Source organism: Octopus bimaculoides, chromosome 11, assembly GCF_046866305.1.
Source record: "Octopus bimaculoides isolate indiv1 chromosome 11, ASM4686630v1, whole genome shotgun sequence".
In the NCBI taxonomy this organism is placed as follows: Eukaryota; Metazoa; Mollusca; class Cephalopoda; order Octopoda; family Octopodidae; genus Octopus; species Octopus bimaculoides.
In genome coordinates, this window is record NC_142938.1 from 53,231,056 (window position 1) to 53,246,055 (window position 15,000).

General features: G+C 35.5%; 1 protein-coding gene across 1 annotated transcript in view; it reads right to left on the minus strand.

The window, feature by feature from the left end:
* The window catches only part of LOC106876148 (acylphosphatase-1), a 73,016-nt gene that overhangs the window by 401 nt on the left and 57,615 nt on the right, over positions 1-15,000 (minus strand). The window contains exon 4 of the mRNA XM_089360024.1: positions 1-323. This exon is cut by the window's left edge and continues 401 nt beyond it. Coding sequence (XP_089216150.1) covers positions 209-323 — 115 coding nt within the window. The 3' untranslated portion in view covers positions 1-208. The remainder of the gene's footprint in view (positions 324-15,000) is intronic.

A 15,000-nucleotide genomic window follows, 5' to 3' on the forward strand; every position in this document is an offset into this window, starting at 1 on the left:
TGATGCTCATACCTACATTCATAACATGCATGTCTACTGGAACAAACATCTCTATTGCTCACACATATTCTCTCAAAACTTGAACCTCATATTCACATATAACAACTTATAATATGTAGTTTAAAAAATTAACTTGTTTGATTTTATCAAGAAAAAGTGTTTGGTTTCACTTAGTTCTTCTAGTATCATTTTGGATTTTGTGACGAAATCATTTGATGACAAGAAATTCTGAATGTTCAAGTTTTTTAATTTCGATTTCATTTTTGAACACGCACCGCACAATACGGGACTTTGGACTTCCAGTTTTCTTAAGCCAGTCCTTCCTAAAATAAATGACAGAGAAAGTAATAAATGGTCAGATTGCTTCATAGTAAATTTATGGAGCAATTTTTAAATGACATTTAAATGAAAATATTTGTCTTCATTTGGCATAAGAGTGACACAGTTTCAATACTATAAAACAGCATGATTGATAACAAATAATACAATACAAATTGACAAACAGGAGGGGATAGAGGTGGATGCACAGGATTTCTAGATCATTTTCATAGGTACAGGCATGGGTGTGTGGTTATGAAGTATGCTTTGTAGCTATGTAGTTTGGGTTTCAGTCCTGCTGCAAGTCTTGGACAAATTTATCCTACTCTAGCCTCAGTTTGACCAATGCCTTGTAAGGGGGTGCTGAAAAGTTCTTGTCTCTAAGGGTATCACTAAAGGCCTGTTTGGAAGTTCAACCTTCTGAGTTCTTTTTCATAAAAATAAATGCACTCTTTTAAAGCCTAGCCAGGCTCATGGGCCCAGTTTCCTGGTTTCTATGGCGTATGTGTTCCCCAGCTGGACGGGACGCCAGTCCATCGCAGCGTTACTCATTTTTGCCAGCTGAGTGGACTGGAGCAATGCGAAATAAAGCGTTTTACTCAAGAACACAACGCGTCGCCCGGTCCAGGAATCGAAACCACAATCTCAAAATAATGATGATAACACCCTAACCACTAAGCCATGCGCATCCACTGAGTTCTTTTACAGGGCTTAAAAAAACTAAAGGACTACTGCAATAAGTGTGTGAAACTGAGAGCTAAATATGTTGGATAAAATCATAATTAACGGATCCCCCTGTATTTACTTTTACCCAAAGCCAGGAACTTTTCAGCACCCCTTCGTAAGTACCAGTTGAGCACTGGGGTCAATGTAATCAACTTACCACTCCTCACAAAATTGCTGGCCTTGTGCCAAAAGTTGAAATCAATATTTTAAAATAAATTCCATCTTAAACACTTAGTCTAATCTTTGACCTACAACTGTTTCTGCATGCATATGTACATGCATATCCATCTATCAATATACTTTTGTGTACATGTGCTTTATATCAGCCAGGCCATCTATTTGTATGACCGTGTGTGCATGTGTGTGTATGTGTGTATGTGTTACCTCATGATACATAGTTGATATAACCCCAAATGATACAATTTCATTTCATATTATTAAAAGAATCTTCTGAAGTTGTTTTTCTTTTTTTTTTCAACATTCTTTTGCTCTAAGACATCATAAAGAGATAACTATCTTCTGCAATATAACACCAAGAATAAAATACCTCAGGCTATGTAATAACTTCTCACAAATAAGTGTGTGTGTGTGTGTGTGTGTGTGTGTGTGTGGTTAATGGGCAGCCATTGACATTTCTCATTTTCTGCACAAAGCAGTATTTTAAACCCAACATTTGCATGCCTTTATTTATATCTTACCTTCTTTGAGAGCCCAAATAGAATTTTGTATATATATATATATATATATATATATATATATATCTTGTATGTATTGGTACAGTTATGAGATGGAAAATACTTAACTACTTTAAACATTCATCCAAATGAATTTCATGACGATGATGATGATTATGATAATGATAATAATAATAATAATAATAATAATAATAATAATAATAATAATAATAATAATAATAATACCATACATCATGTATATGTGACTGCAAGCTGTCAGGAAGATAGATCAAAGCTGAAACCATCACGAAGCAAGAATTAAGAACCCACAAAAACAATGAAAGAAAATTATGTCTTAATGTAAGCCATCTCAGGAAACTGAAAGATTTTTCTTATATGGAGTATATATATATATATATATATATATATATATATATATATATATATATATATATATATATATATACAAAACAATAGCTTCCCCCAGATGCACCACCACAGCAACATGTGCATAAAAATGTAAACACATGGACTGCAATATTTCTATACAGAAACTGCAAGCCTGTGAGTAAAATTTTAATTACATCTAAATCCATATTTATACAAGACCTCTGTATATATGCACATTACTATTTCTTCTTGGTCTCTTGCTGATACATCAATAATAATTATAACTATGAAAGAAACATCAACACATGTCCATGGGCTGTGTTCAGTTAAAAAAAATTTATAGTGTAAAAAGGAACCCATAACAAAACCAACCAAAATAGAAAGAACAGTGGACAGATAGCATAAATACTATGAAATAGTTGGTTTATGATTTACACACACTACTATGCAACACTCCTCAAAAAACATACAAGAATGAACTCATACTATAAATATGCGACAAAATGAACAAAGCTCACAACATGTGCCATAGAAGGCTGATACCCAACAGAAGAACATGACCTGTGCTGTGCAAACAACACACAATACAAAAACTAATACAACAGAAGACTCAAACCAAATCCCATAACAAAACATACTGATACAATACAATATCCCCCACCAACAAAAAATGCAGCACACACCACCCCACTAACACAAAGGTGCAACAAAGATGCAATAGAAAGTTGCTTAAAACTATCAGCTGTTGAAAAATAATAGTGGTGATGATGTTGATGTTGGTGACGAACATTACCTTACCTCAGTTTATGAGCGACAGGAGTTTCCGAAGAAACTCTGGTTGTAACAGTGAATATAAAACTGGACCTTTTAAGGAAAAGCCTCTTGCTCAGAAGTGGTTCAGTAAAGATGCAGACTGACCACAGCTGTTATCCTAATACAGCATCAACAGATAATAGAGTAAGGAGGAGGAAATGGACCAGCGAAGAAAACAGGATAGTGATGCAATGCTACTTAGAAAGTGAACCTAAAAGAAGGGGCTATAGAAAATGGCTGTTAACACTTTGGGTAGAGAAGGGTACGTTTAAAGTGACTGAGCAGAGATTAGTAGATCGAGCTTAATGTTATTAGAAGAAGAAAGTGGATGACAGAACTGGAGGTAGAAGAGATCACAAGAGAACTGGTAAAGAAAGTAGGAAAGACAAACAACAACAAAGAGACATAGCTCAAACCAAAGAAGAATCTAAAGGAAAAAATAATAGCACATCCAATAAAGAAGAGACAACTGGCACCAGTGACTTAAGTGATGTAAGTGAGGAAGATCAGATTTTAGATGAGTTGTAGGAAGTAATGAGTAAAGAAGTAAGAAAAAGGTTGCCAGCATTAAAAGGCATCAATGGAAGGAAGCTGCTAGAAATAACTAGGAAAGTATATTCTGTTATCAGTAGGATAGATACTAAAAATATAGGAGACACTAACTTATTGATTTATGCAGGAGGAGTAGGAGTAGTTAGTAAAAGATTAAATATCTCACAGGGAAAGATTAAAAAAGACCAAATGTAGAAAAGGAGACTAGAAAATAAAGTGAAGACTTTAAGACAAGATCTGAGTAAAATAGAAACCTGGAAACTGAACAAGTTAGGAAACACAAGATGCAAATCTTCCCTTGAAAAAAGATACTTAGTCAAATAGAAAGGATTTGGGACAGCAATAGAAGAGTTGAAACAGCGTATCATAGCAGTAGCAGGCAAACTCTCCAGATATCAGCAAAGAATAGATCTGTATCAACAGAATAGATTATTTGAGACAGACCAGAGGAGATTTTATAACCAAATAAATAGTGGAGAATGAAGTAACTGAAGATGAGAAACCTAATGCAAAAGAAGCTAGAAATTTCTGGAGTAATATTTAGGATAAGCCAGTCAATCATAATGGAGAGACAGTAGGGTTAAAGAAAGTGAGGGAAGAAGTAGGGAGTAAGAAGCAACCAGATCTAAGATTAACTAGTGCATTAATGAGTAAAGTGTTAGGAAAATGCCGAAATAGAAGGGCCCAGGACCAGATTTAATTCAAGGGTACTGGCCAAAGAAATTTAGTAGTTTACATGGGAGGCTGAGGGAACAACTTAAGGATTGCCTTAATGGAGGAATAATACCATATTGGATGACTAGAGGGAGAACAGTACTCATTATGAAAGATAAAAGCAAGTGTAATACAGCAAGCAACTATAGACCAATCACTTGCTTACCATTAGTGTGGAAGCTTTTAACAGGAATGCTTTCAGAAAGCATTTACGAGCACCTTGACAACCAGAATTTACTGCCAGAAGAACAAAAAGATTGCAGGAAGGAGAAAAATCTAACAATAGCATGAATAGATTATAAAAAAGCCTATGACATGATCCCACACTCATAGCTAAGTGAATGTTTGAGTATATTCAGTGTAGCAGACAGCATAAGAGAATTAATTAGCTTTAGCATGAAGAAATTAAAAGATTGCAGGAAGAAGAAAAATCTAACAATAGCATGGATAGATTATAAAAAATCCTATGACATGATCCCACACTCATAGATAAGTGAATGTTTGAATATATTCAGTGTAGCAGACAGCATAAGAGAATTAATTAGCTTTAGCATGAAGAAAAGGAAAGTTAATATCAAAAGAGGAATTTTCCAGGGAGACTCATTGTCCCACTTAATATTTGTCTTATGTTTTTGATCCTCCTCAGTTTAGTATTAAGGAAGGCAAAAGCAGGGTATCATTTCAGAAATAGTAAAGGAAAAATTAACCATTTACTCTACATGGATGATCTGAAGCTTTTTAGGAAGAATGAAAAAGAGATAGATTCCTTAATACAGACTGTAAGACTCTTCAGCAAACATATAGGCATGGAGTTTGGTATAGCTAAGTATACAATATTAGTCATGAGAAGGGGACAGGTAGTCAACAGCAAAGGCATCCAATAACCAGATGGTCAGACATTAAAATCTTTGAAAGGAGGAGAGAGTTATAAGAATCTAAGAGTATTAGAATCTGACAGAGTACTAACTATAGAAATGAAAACGAAAATTGAGAAGAAGTATATCAGAAGTGTGAGGAAGCTAATGAAGTCAAAACTAAATGGTCCAAATCTAGTGAAGGCTGTAAATACTTGGGCAGTATCATTACTTAGACACTCAGCAGCTTTTGTAAATTGGACAAAAACTGAATTAGCAAAGCTAGACAGAAGAACTAGAAAGGAATTCAACATGAATGGAGGACTCCACCCAAGGGCAGGAGTAGCAAAATTATACTTACCTAGAAAGGAAGGCAGAAGAAGGTTAATATCAGTAGAAGATTGCATGGAGTGAGCTAGAGTAAATATAGACTCCTATGTAAGTAATAGTGAAGAAAGTTTATTAAAAGCTGCTAGAGTCACAGTAAGACAGAGGGAAACCAAAAACCCAAACCAAGTTAAAAACCAGAAGAAAAGAACAGAAGTTATCTGACTGGCAGGAGAAGGCACTGCATGGTAGATTCTCAAAAATAGTTGCAGCAAATAGTAGTAGTGAGACATGGTTATAACTGCAGAAAGGAAAGCTGAAAAGGGAGACAGAAAGTTTGTTAGTAGCTGCACAACATCAAGCATTAAGGACTAATTGGATAAAAGCCATGATAGACAGAAACCAAGTAGATTCCCAATGTACGTTATACAAATCATATGAAGAAAGCATTACTCATATGCTGGCACAAAAAAAATACAAGAAAAGACATGACAACCTAGGGAGAGTAATCCACTGGGAGCTATGTAGAAAGCTAGGATTTGACCATACTGATAAATGGTATGAAGATGAACCTAGCAAAGTTCTAAAAAGTAAGAAATCCAAGATGTTGTGCGACTTTAACATTCAGACTGACAGAGTAATAGAAGCTAGAAGGCCTGATTTAGTAGTAATAGATAAAGAGAATAAAAAGTGCCAGATAATTGAATTTACAGTCCCAAATGATGAAAAAAATCAATATGAGAGGTATAGAAAAGAAATACCAGGACCTGGCCATTGAATTACAGAGACTATGGAAAGTGTGGGTGAAATGTATCCCAGTAGATATAGGTGCACTGGGAACTATTCCTAAAGATCTGAACAGATGGATAGAGGAAACAGGCATAAAACCCAGTTTAGTACAGCTCCAGAAAATAGTGTTATTAGGGACAGCTAGGATACTTAGGAGTATTCTTGGCATCTATGGTTACTTGTTGTAGTCTGATGTTAGGATTTTTTTCTTTTCCAACAGTCTAATCTGTTGTGTGTATATGAAAATAATAATAATAATCCATTCCATTATAGGCACAAGGTCTGAAATTTGGAGGAAGGGATTAGTCCATTATATCAAGAGAGTGAAGATGTGTGGCTGAGAGAGTTGATAAGGCAGTATCATCTACATATCTAAGGTTGATGATGTTTATACTTACTCTTGACATTTCAGGTATGTCTTACATTCTTGTGATCTCAGTATACAGATTAAAAAGACTAAGAGACAGTACAAAGTCTTACTTGACCACTTTCTTAATTATTAATTTCCATGGTTCAGTTCTTACAAAACATTTTTGAAGTCTTTATCCACACATCCCAAGTCCTGAGAGAAATCTGGTCATCCTTTTTACTCTGTCAAATACCTTGGCATAGTTTGTAGAGCATGAATAAATGTCTTGATTTATGTCTGGAGCTTTTTCATTCATGGTTTGTATGGGGAATATTCATTCAGTTTCGTATTCCTCATCTAAAACCACTTTGTAGTTCTTTAGTTATTCTTGCTGTAATTCTTTACTGGAAAATCTTTAATATATAATGACAAAATATATGCACACTTTGATATATATTGCATTACATAAGTCGGTTATTTGATCTAGGTTGTGATTACCTAATGCCTTTGACTCTTGTGCTAGTATTACATCTGTTCCAGTGCATTGGGAAATTTATGGTCTTTTCTACTTTCTAAATCATTGGCCTTGCAAGTTATGAGATACTCTTCACTTGTACTGGTGCCAAGAAAATAAAACCCAGTACCATTTGTAAACTGGTTGATATCAAGTAAGGCATCCAGCCAAAGAAACAATATCAATATATGGACACAGCAGTCTGACTCATCAGGTCCTGACAAATTGTCCAATTCATGCCAGCAAGGAAACTGGCTGTTAAATGATGATGATGGGGATGATGCTGATATTTCAGAGTTGTACTGATCTGAGAGACTGTGTGTTGAAATTAGAGTAACTACATCGTGGCAGAGACGTTACCATTTAATAACTCATGGAGCTGTTAAATTCAATTCATACTTATTTCCTGAAGTGTCAACATTTTTGTCACATTGCTGTGATCTGGTTACTGACATAGTTCCACTGCAAATCTTTGAAAGTCTGTTAACAGCCAGTTCTTACAGGTTAAGAGTTTTATTTCCTTTTCTCTTTCTTTCTTTTTGTTTTTTTCATTTCATTATTCTTTTATTTTTTTTATTTTTTACTTGTTTCAGTCATTTGACTGTGGCCAGGCTGGAACACTGCCTTTAGTCAAACGAATCAACCCTAAAACTTATTCTTTGTAAGCCTAGTACTTTTTCTATCAGTCTCTTTTCCCAAACCACTAAGTTATGGGGACATAAACACACCAACATCGGTTGTCAAGCAACGATGGTGGGGACAAATATAGACACACAAACATATACATATATATATATATATATATATATATATATATATATATATATATACGATGGGCTTCTTTCAGTTTCCATCTACCAAATCTACCAACAAGGTTCTGGTCAGTGCGGGGCTATAGTAGAAGGCATTTGCCCAAGGTGTCATGCATGGGGACTGAACATGAAACCATGTGGTTGGGAAACAAGCTTCATACCACACAACTATGCCTGCACCTACCATCATTATTTTAACATCAACTTTTCCCTTCTTGCATGAACCAGACAAAATTTATTGAGTCAAATGCTCTTCCTGTTGCCAACCCTCATTTGTTTCCTGGTAAGGAAATATTTCCCCATGACCAGACTTGTTTATCATGGAACACTAGAAACAAACACCCTTGCTTGTATGGTGATGATGCTCATTTACAATCATTACATGATGTCTAAACAAGGATACACACTGGCATACACACAAACACACACACACACATGAACACAAACACACACACACACACACACACAAATACAATCACAAACACACACATACAAACAAACACACACACAAACACACACTAACGCATATACAAAAACAAACACACACTAACACACACAAACACACATACACACTAATACACACACACACACACAAACACACACTAACACACGTACAAACACAAACTAATACACACATACACACTAACACATGAACACAAACACACAAACACATACACAAGCACAAACACACACTAACACAACTACAAACATGCAGTAACACTCACAAACATACACAGTAAAATACATACACACCAACACACATGCTAACACACACGCACACATACACAAGTACAAACAAAACACAAACACACACTAACACAACTACAAACAAATACACAAACACATACACACACACACTAACACACACAAACATACACAGTAACACACACACAAACACACTAACACCCAAACACAAACACACACACAAACACAAGCACACACTAACACATACACAAGCACAAACACACACTAACACAAACACACACTAACACAAACACACACTAACACAAACACACTAACACAAACACAAGCACACACTCAAACACAAACACATACACAAACATGCAGTAACACTCACAAACATACACAGTAAAATACATACACACCAACACACATACTAACACACACACACACACATACACAAGTACAAACAAAACACAAACACGCACTAACTCACACAAAACACAAACACTAACACAACTACAAACTAACACACACACACACACACACACACACACACACACATGCAAACACACAAACACACATGCTAATACACACAGACACATTCACACTCATTCATATACATATTCATTTTATTTCCCCTCTTTTCTGTTACAAGTAAAGACATATATATATTTGTTCTATCCATGAAGATTGACTTCAACCCTTTAACCTTTTCATTACCAACCCGGCTGAAACCAGTTCTGGCTCTGAGTACAAATGTCTTGTTTTCATAAGTTTTGAATTAAAATCTTCCACCAAACCCTAGTCACAATTTATGTTCCTAACACTAACTGAATGATAACTAAGTTATTTCACTAAATTCTTTGTTATATTTAAAGTAATTGAAAGAAATACAGAGCATCTCAAAATAAATACAGTAACGAAAGGGTTAACCCTGTTCAGTCATTAGATGTCATTTTCATTTGATTTTCTTTTTGGCTTTTGTTTGTTTTTCTTTCATTTACAACTTTATTTCTATTAATGCCACCATTTTTACCTGGCTTTTTCTTTCTTTTTTTTTTTTCTTTTCTCTTACCCCTAAAAATTTCTTCCCCTAACAGGCATTATGAAAGATGTGAATGAAATAAAAGCTGAACTGAAAAACAGAAAACCATTATGATCTGCAAGATTCTCTTCCTATGGAAAATCTTCAAATCCTGTTTGTAGAATAAGAATGCAAAATGCTGAGTCTAAATGATTAACCTTTCCAATTTACTGAAATGTTTTGGCTTGAGGAAAAAATACCCACTTATTAATCATTGATTCAATGTTAATTTGGCTGTTAAATAGTGGCGGTGGTGGTGGTGGTGGTGGTGGTGGTGGTGGTGATGGTAGTAGTAGTAGTAGTAGTAGTAGTAGTAGTAGTAGCAGCAGCAGTAGTCATCGTCACCATATCTAATCAAAGAAGCTACATAGAAATTAGTTTTTAGCAGCTCTTCAGAGCATTCCCAATCATTTTCCTATCTTTCTGTTTTGTCTAATAATGTGGAGCTGGAAGATATTCCAAAGACATATGTCTCCTTTACAGAGTAATTACAGACAAGATTACCTCATTAAATTGGTCGAAGTTCGCATATAAAAACAGCTAAAAGATTTTATTGGTTAATAACAAAAATGAAATGGAACAAAATAAAATATAAGACCAGATAATTGAATTCAATACGAAATTTTTAACTCATTAAGTTGCCTGAGATATTATTTTTACATTAAAAATATCCAGCATTACCTATGTTTTAAGAATTACAATTCATTTGAAAAGAAAAAGAGAATATTTACTTACAAAACTTGAAATATATAAAGTCTATATCAGTCAATAATAAATTTGTTTTTTATTTGATACATTAAAATGTCCCAAGAGAGACATAAAATGTTGTATAAGTGTTTTTATGATAGAATCTGTCATTTGGTGACTTTGTATAATTAAATCTATACTTTGTGAAGGTGCGTAGCCTAGTGGTAAGAGTATTGCACTCATAATTGCTTAATCACGAGTTCAATTACCAGACCGAGCAGCACATTGTGTTCTTGAGCAAAACACTTCGTTTCATGTCGTTCCAATCCACTCAGCTGTAAATGGATATCCCTGTGATGGAATATTCTTCCAGTCAGGAGTAATGTTGGCCTGCACCTTCTAACCAGCAGGGCAGAATCATTCAAAAGCTAAAACAAAATAAAGTGCATTGTGACTAGTGATATATGTCACAGTGTGACAAGGCTGACCCTTTGAATTACAGGCACAACAGAAACAGGAAGTAAGTATGAGAGAAAGTTGTGGTGAAAGAGTACAGCAGGGTTCACCACCATCCCCTGCCGGAGCCTCGTGGAGCTTTAGGTGTTTTCGCTCAATTAACACTCACAACGCCCGGTCTGGGAATCGAAACCGCGAGTCCGCTGCCCTAACCACTGGGCCATTGCGCCTTCTAAGCAACCAACTATACACAGATTAACCCTCAGAAACAATTCTATACAATTTACCCAATGTAACTTATATTTTCACAATAAATTACTCCATATATTTAACTCTATGTATCCAACTTTTCACTATTCACATTGGTAGTGAGGTTCTAAATGATATTTGGTTTTTAGTAGGAGAAAGAAAAATGAAACCTAGTGGTAATTGTGGGCAACTCTCAAAGAAAAGTGGACAATGTTAAGAAATAAATTTGTTTTAGAAACATTTCTTTTATTTGTTTCAGTCATTAGGCTGTGGCCATGCTGTGGCACCACCTTGGAAAATTTTAGTCCAATGAATCAACCACAGTACTAATTTTTTTGAGCCTGGTACTTATTCTATTGGTCAGTTTTTGCCAAACTGTTAAGCTACAGGGACATAAACGCACCAACACCACTTGTCAAGTGGTGGGGGAGAAACACAAAGTCACACACACACACACACACATACATATATATATGACAAGCTTCTTTCAGTTTCCATTTACCAAATCCACTCATAAGGCTTTTGTTAGCTAGACACTATAGTAGAAGACACTTGCCCAAGGTTCCACACAGTGAGACTGAACCTGGGACCATGTGGTTGGGAAGCAAATTTTTTACCACACAGCCACATTGTAAATATACAAAAAGATACAAGAATGGTGGATCTGTTTAACTAGAGATAAGCTGGAACTAACCAACAACAACAACAATAAAATTACATGAGATCATTAACAGTGATGTTACAATGTTAACAATAAATTCTTTTCTAACATAAATACTAGAACTCAGATTCAAGAGAAGGATGTTGTGAACTGACTTTACCTCAGCACATAACTGGTATTTATTTTATTGTCCCCTCCACAAGGATGAAAGACAAAGTTAACCCAGGCAGTATTTGAACACAAGACATGTTAAAGTATGAATTTCACTAGGATGCTGGTAGTCTGTCCACCCACCACCCTCAACAATAAAGTAACAATGCAAACCAGTTATATAGCCTTTACCATCTTAATAAAAGGATATGTTGGTTGTGAGTTCCCTGTACACAGGAAAAACTAAATTATGACTGACCTGGGGTTAAAATAACAAAATAACAACATGATGATGATGATGGTGGTGGTGGTAGTGGTGGATTTAAAGGTGATGATGATGGTGATGGTGATGACGATGATGATTTTTTTTCTGACAACAACCATACCAATTTTTATAGTAGTGGGAATATAACTGGTTCAGTTAACTGATGAATCCTACAAATATTTGATAAAAGCAAATTGATTCTGATAAAGTCAATCCTAAGAGTATTCAAACACAAAACAGTGAGACACAGACGGAACTATTTGAATGAACTACATCTGACTCTCTGTTGGAGTTAAGCCCCATCATCAGCATCCTAATGAAATTCATACTTTAACATTTATAGACAAAGTTCTGGTATGTTGTTGCTGTTATTGATGAAAAACAATGATTTCTTTGTATGACATGTTCTTGTGCAAGGTCAAACAACAACAGTTGTAGTAAGATAGAATTTGTCTAAAACATTTGGCAGCATAGAGCTTTAACCATTACATCTGGCTTTCGTGCCGGTGGCATGTAAATAGCACCATTTTAAGTGTGACCGTTACCAGCGTCGCCTTCCTGAAAGACATTCGAGTGAGTTCGTTGCCAGTACCGCTGGACTGGCTCCTGTGCAGGTGGCACATAAAATACACCATTTCAAGCGTGGCTGTTGCCAGTACCTCCTGACTGGCCTTCGTGCCGGTGGAACGTAAAAGCACCCACTACACTCTCGGAGTGGTTGGCGTTAGGAAGGGCATCCAGCTGTAGAAACTCTGCCAAATCAGAATGGAGCCTGGTGTAGCCATCTGGTTCACCAGTCCTCAGTCAAATCGTCCAACCCATGCTAGCATGGAAAGCGGATGTTAAACAATGATGATGAGGAGGAGGAGGATCTCTCAATATGCAAACTAATTTGGGTAATATAGATATTCAATCATTATACTTCTTGATACATCATGCCTCCTTAAGGTGGCAAGCTAACAGAATCATTAGTACACCAGGCAAAATGCTCAGCAACATTTCATTCATCTTTATGCTCTGGGTTCAAATTTCACTGAGGTCGACTTCGCCTTTCATTCTTTTGGGGTCGATAAAATAAGTACAGTTGATTACCCTCCCCTAAAATTGTGGCCTTGAATATGTCTGGCCTCCTTTTGTGGGTAATTAAATAGTATACCAATTAATTATTTGAGTTGATTTAATCAACTAAACCATTCCTAAAAATCTATTGTCTTGTGACAATATTACAATATTACAATGCTTTTAGTATATTGGTATCAGAATATATACATTTTAGTACATTGTAATTGTAATAGCAATTACAGCCAAAATCTTCAGGTAATTCTTCTTTATAGTTATCCTCTGTCATCAGCATTCCGTTATCATTCTTTATTTGCCATATAAAGCAATAAAATGGAGCCTATAGCTGAAGTACTACATATGAATAGAGAGAGAATCAAGTTCAACACTTTAATGTATTTTCTGTCAATATTAGTCGAAAGTGAAGGCGATGAATTGGCAGAATTGTTAGCATTCTAGGCAAAATGCTTAGTGACAATTTGTCATTCTTTTCACCAAGGTCAGCTTTGTCTTTCACCCTTTTGGGGCTGATAAAATAAGTAGCAGTTGAGTACTGAGGTTGATGCAATCAACTTACTCCCCGCCACAAAACTGCTGGCCTTGTGCCAAAATTTAAAATCAATATCAGTCCAAAATGAAGGTAGCAAACTTGCAGAATTGTTAGCATGCCAGGCAAAATGCTCATCAGGATTTTGTCTGTCTTTATGTTCTGAGTTAAAATTTCCCTGAGGTCAACTTTACCTTTCATACTTTCAGTGCCGATAAAATAAGTACCAGTTGAGCATTAGGGTTGATGCAATCAACATACCTCACCTTCTGAACTAGCTGGCTATGTGCCAAAATTTAAAGCCAATATTAGTCAGAGTAGACTGATTCTCTAATTAACTTTTCATTTTCATTTAAATCAGTTAGCATCAATCATACAGGACTTTTGTAAAAAAGAGAAAAAAACAGAAAATTGAATTATATGAGGTTCCCTTTCCTTCATCCCATTATATTTGAAACAAATGTTTCAGTTACTTTTGGCTGGCAGAACTCACTAACATTTACAAAGAACTCTGTAATTTGAAATTCTAATGAGAGACAGTTTACTTTTACTTATCTCACAAAACCTGACCCCTTTAAAACAAAGTCTATGAAAGATAAAAACTGGTACTCTGTCAGTTATGATGATGAGGGTTCCAGTTGATCCTATCAACAGAAGAGTCTGCTCATGAAATTAACAAGCAAATGGTTGAGCACTCTACAGACACATACCCTTAGCATATTTCTCAGGGAGATCCATTGTGACACAGAATGTGACAAGGCTCTCCCTTTGCACTACAGATACAATTCATTTTTGCTAACTGAGCAATGTGAAATAGAGTGTCTTGTTCAAGGACACAACATGCTACTGGGAATCGAACTCACACCAAATACCCTAATCACTAAGCCCTACACCTTCACATAAGAGATATTATCCCAACAATTGAATAAGTACCATTGAGTAAAAGGGAAACCTTTGAAAAGTCTGTGCCTTGTCCCGACCAAAGTAAATTCTTTTCTATTTTTACTGCTTAGACAACAGAATCTATGCAGTTCTACTCCTTTCTGCTTAAATTAGCTATCGTGTGATAGAGCTAGAAATTTGTATTATAACAACAACAAATAGTGAAAACTAAATGCATTACAGCATTTAGTAGTGACTTCTCAGGTCTGAGTTCAAATATTTATGGATCAATTTTTTTTTTGTCCCTCTGTAGTCAATAAAATAAAGTGCTAAAATTTCAGTTCAATTGATAATCAAATTGCCTGCATGGCTGCATAACAAATCAATATAGAAATAACAAAAGCAAATACACTCTCTTTCTCTCTTGAAGTAGTAGTTTATTTT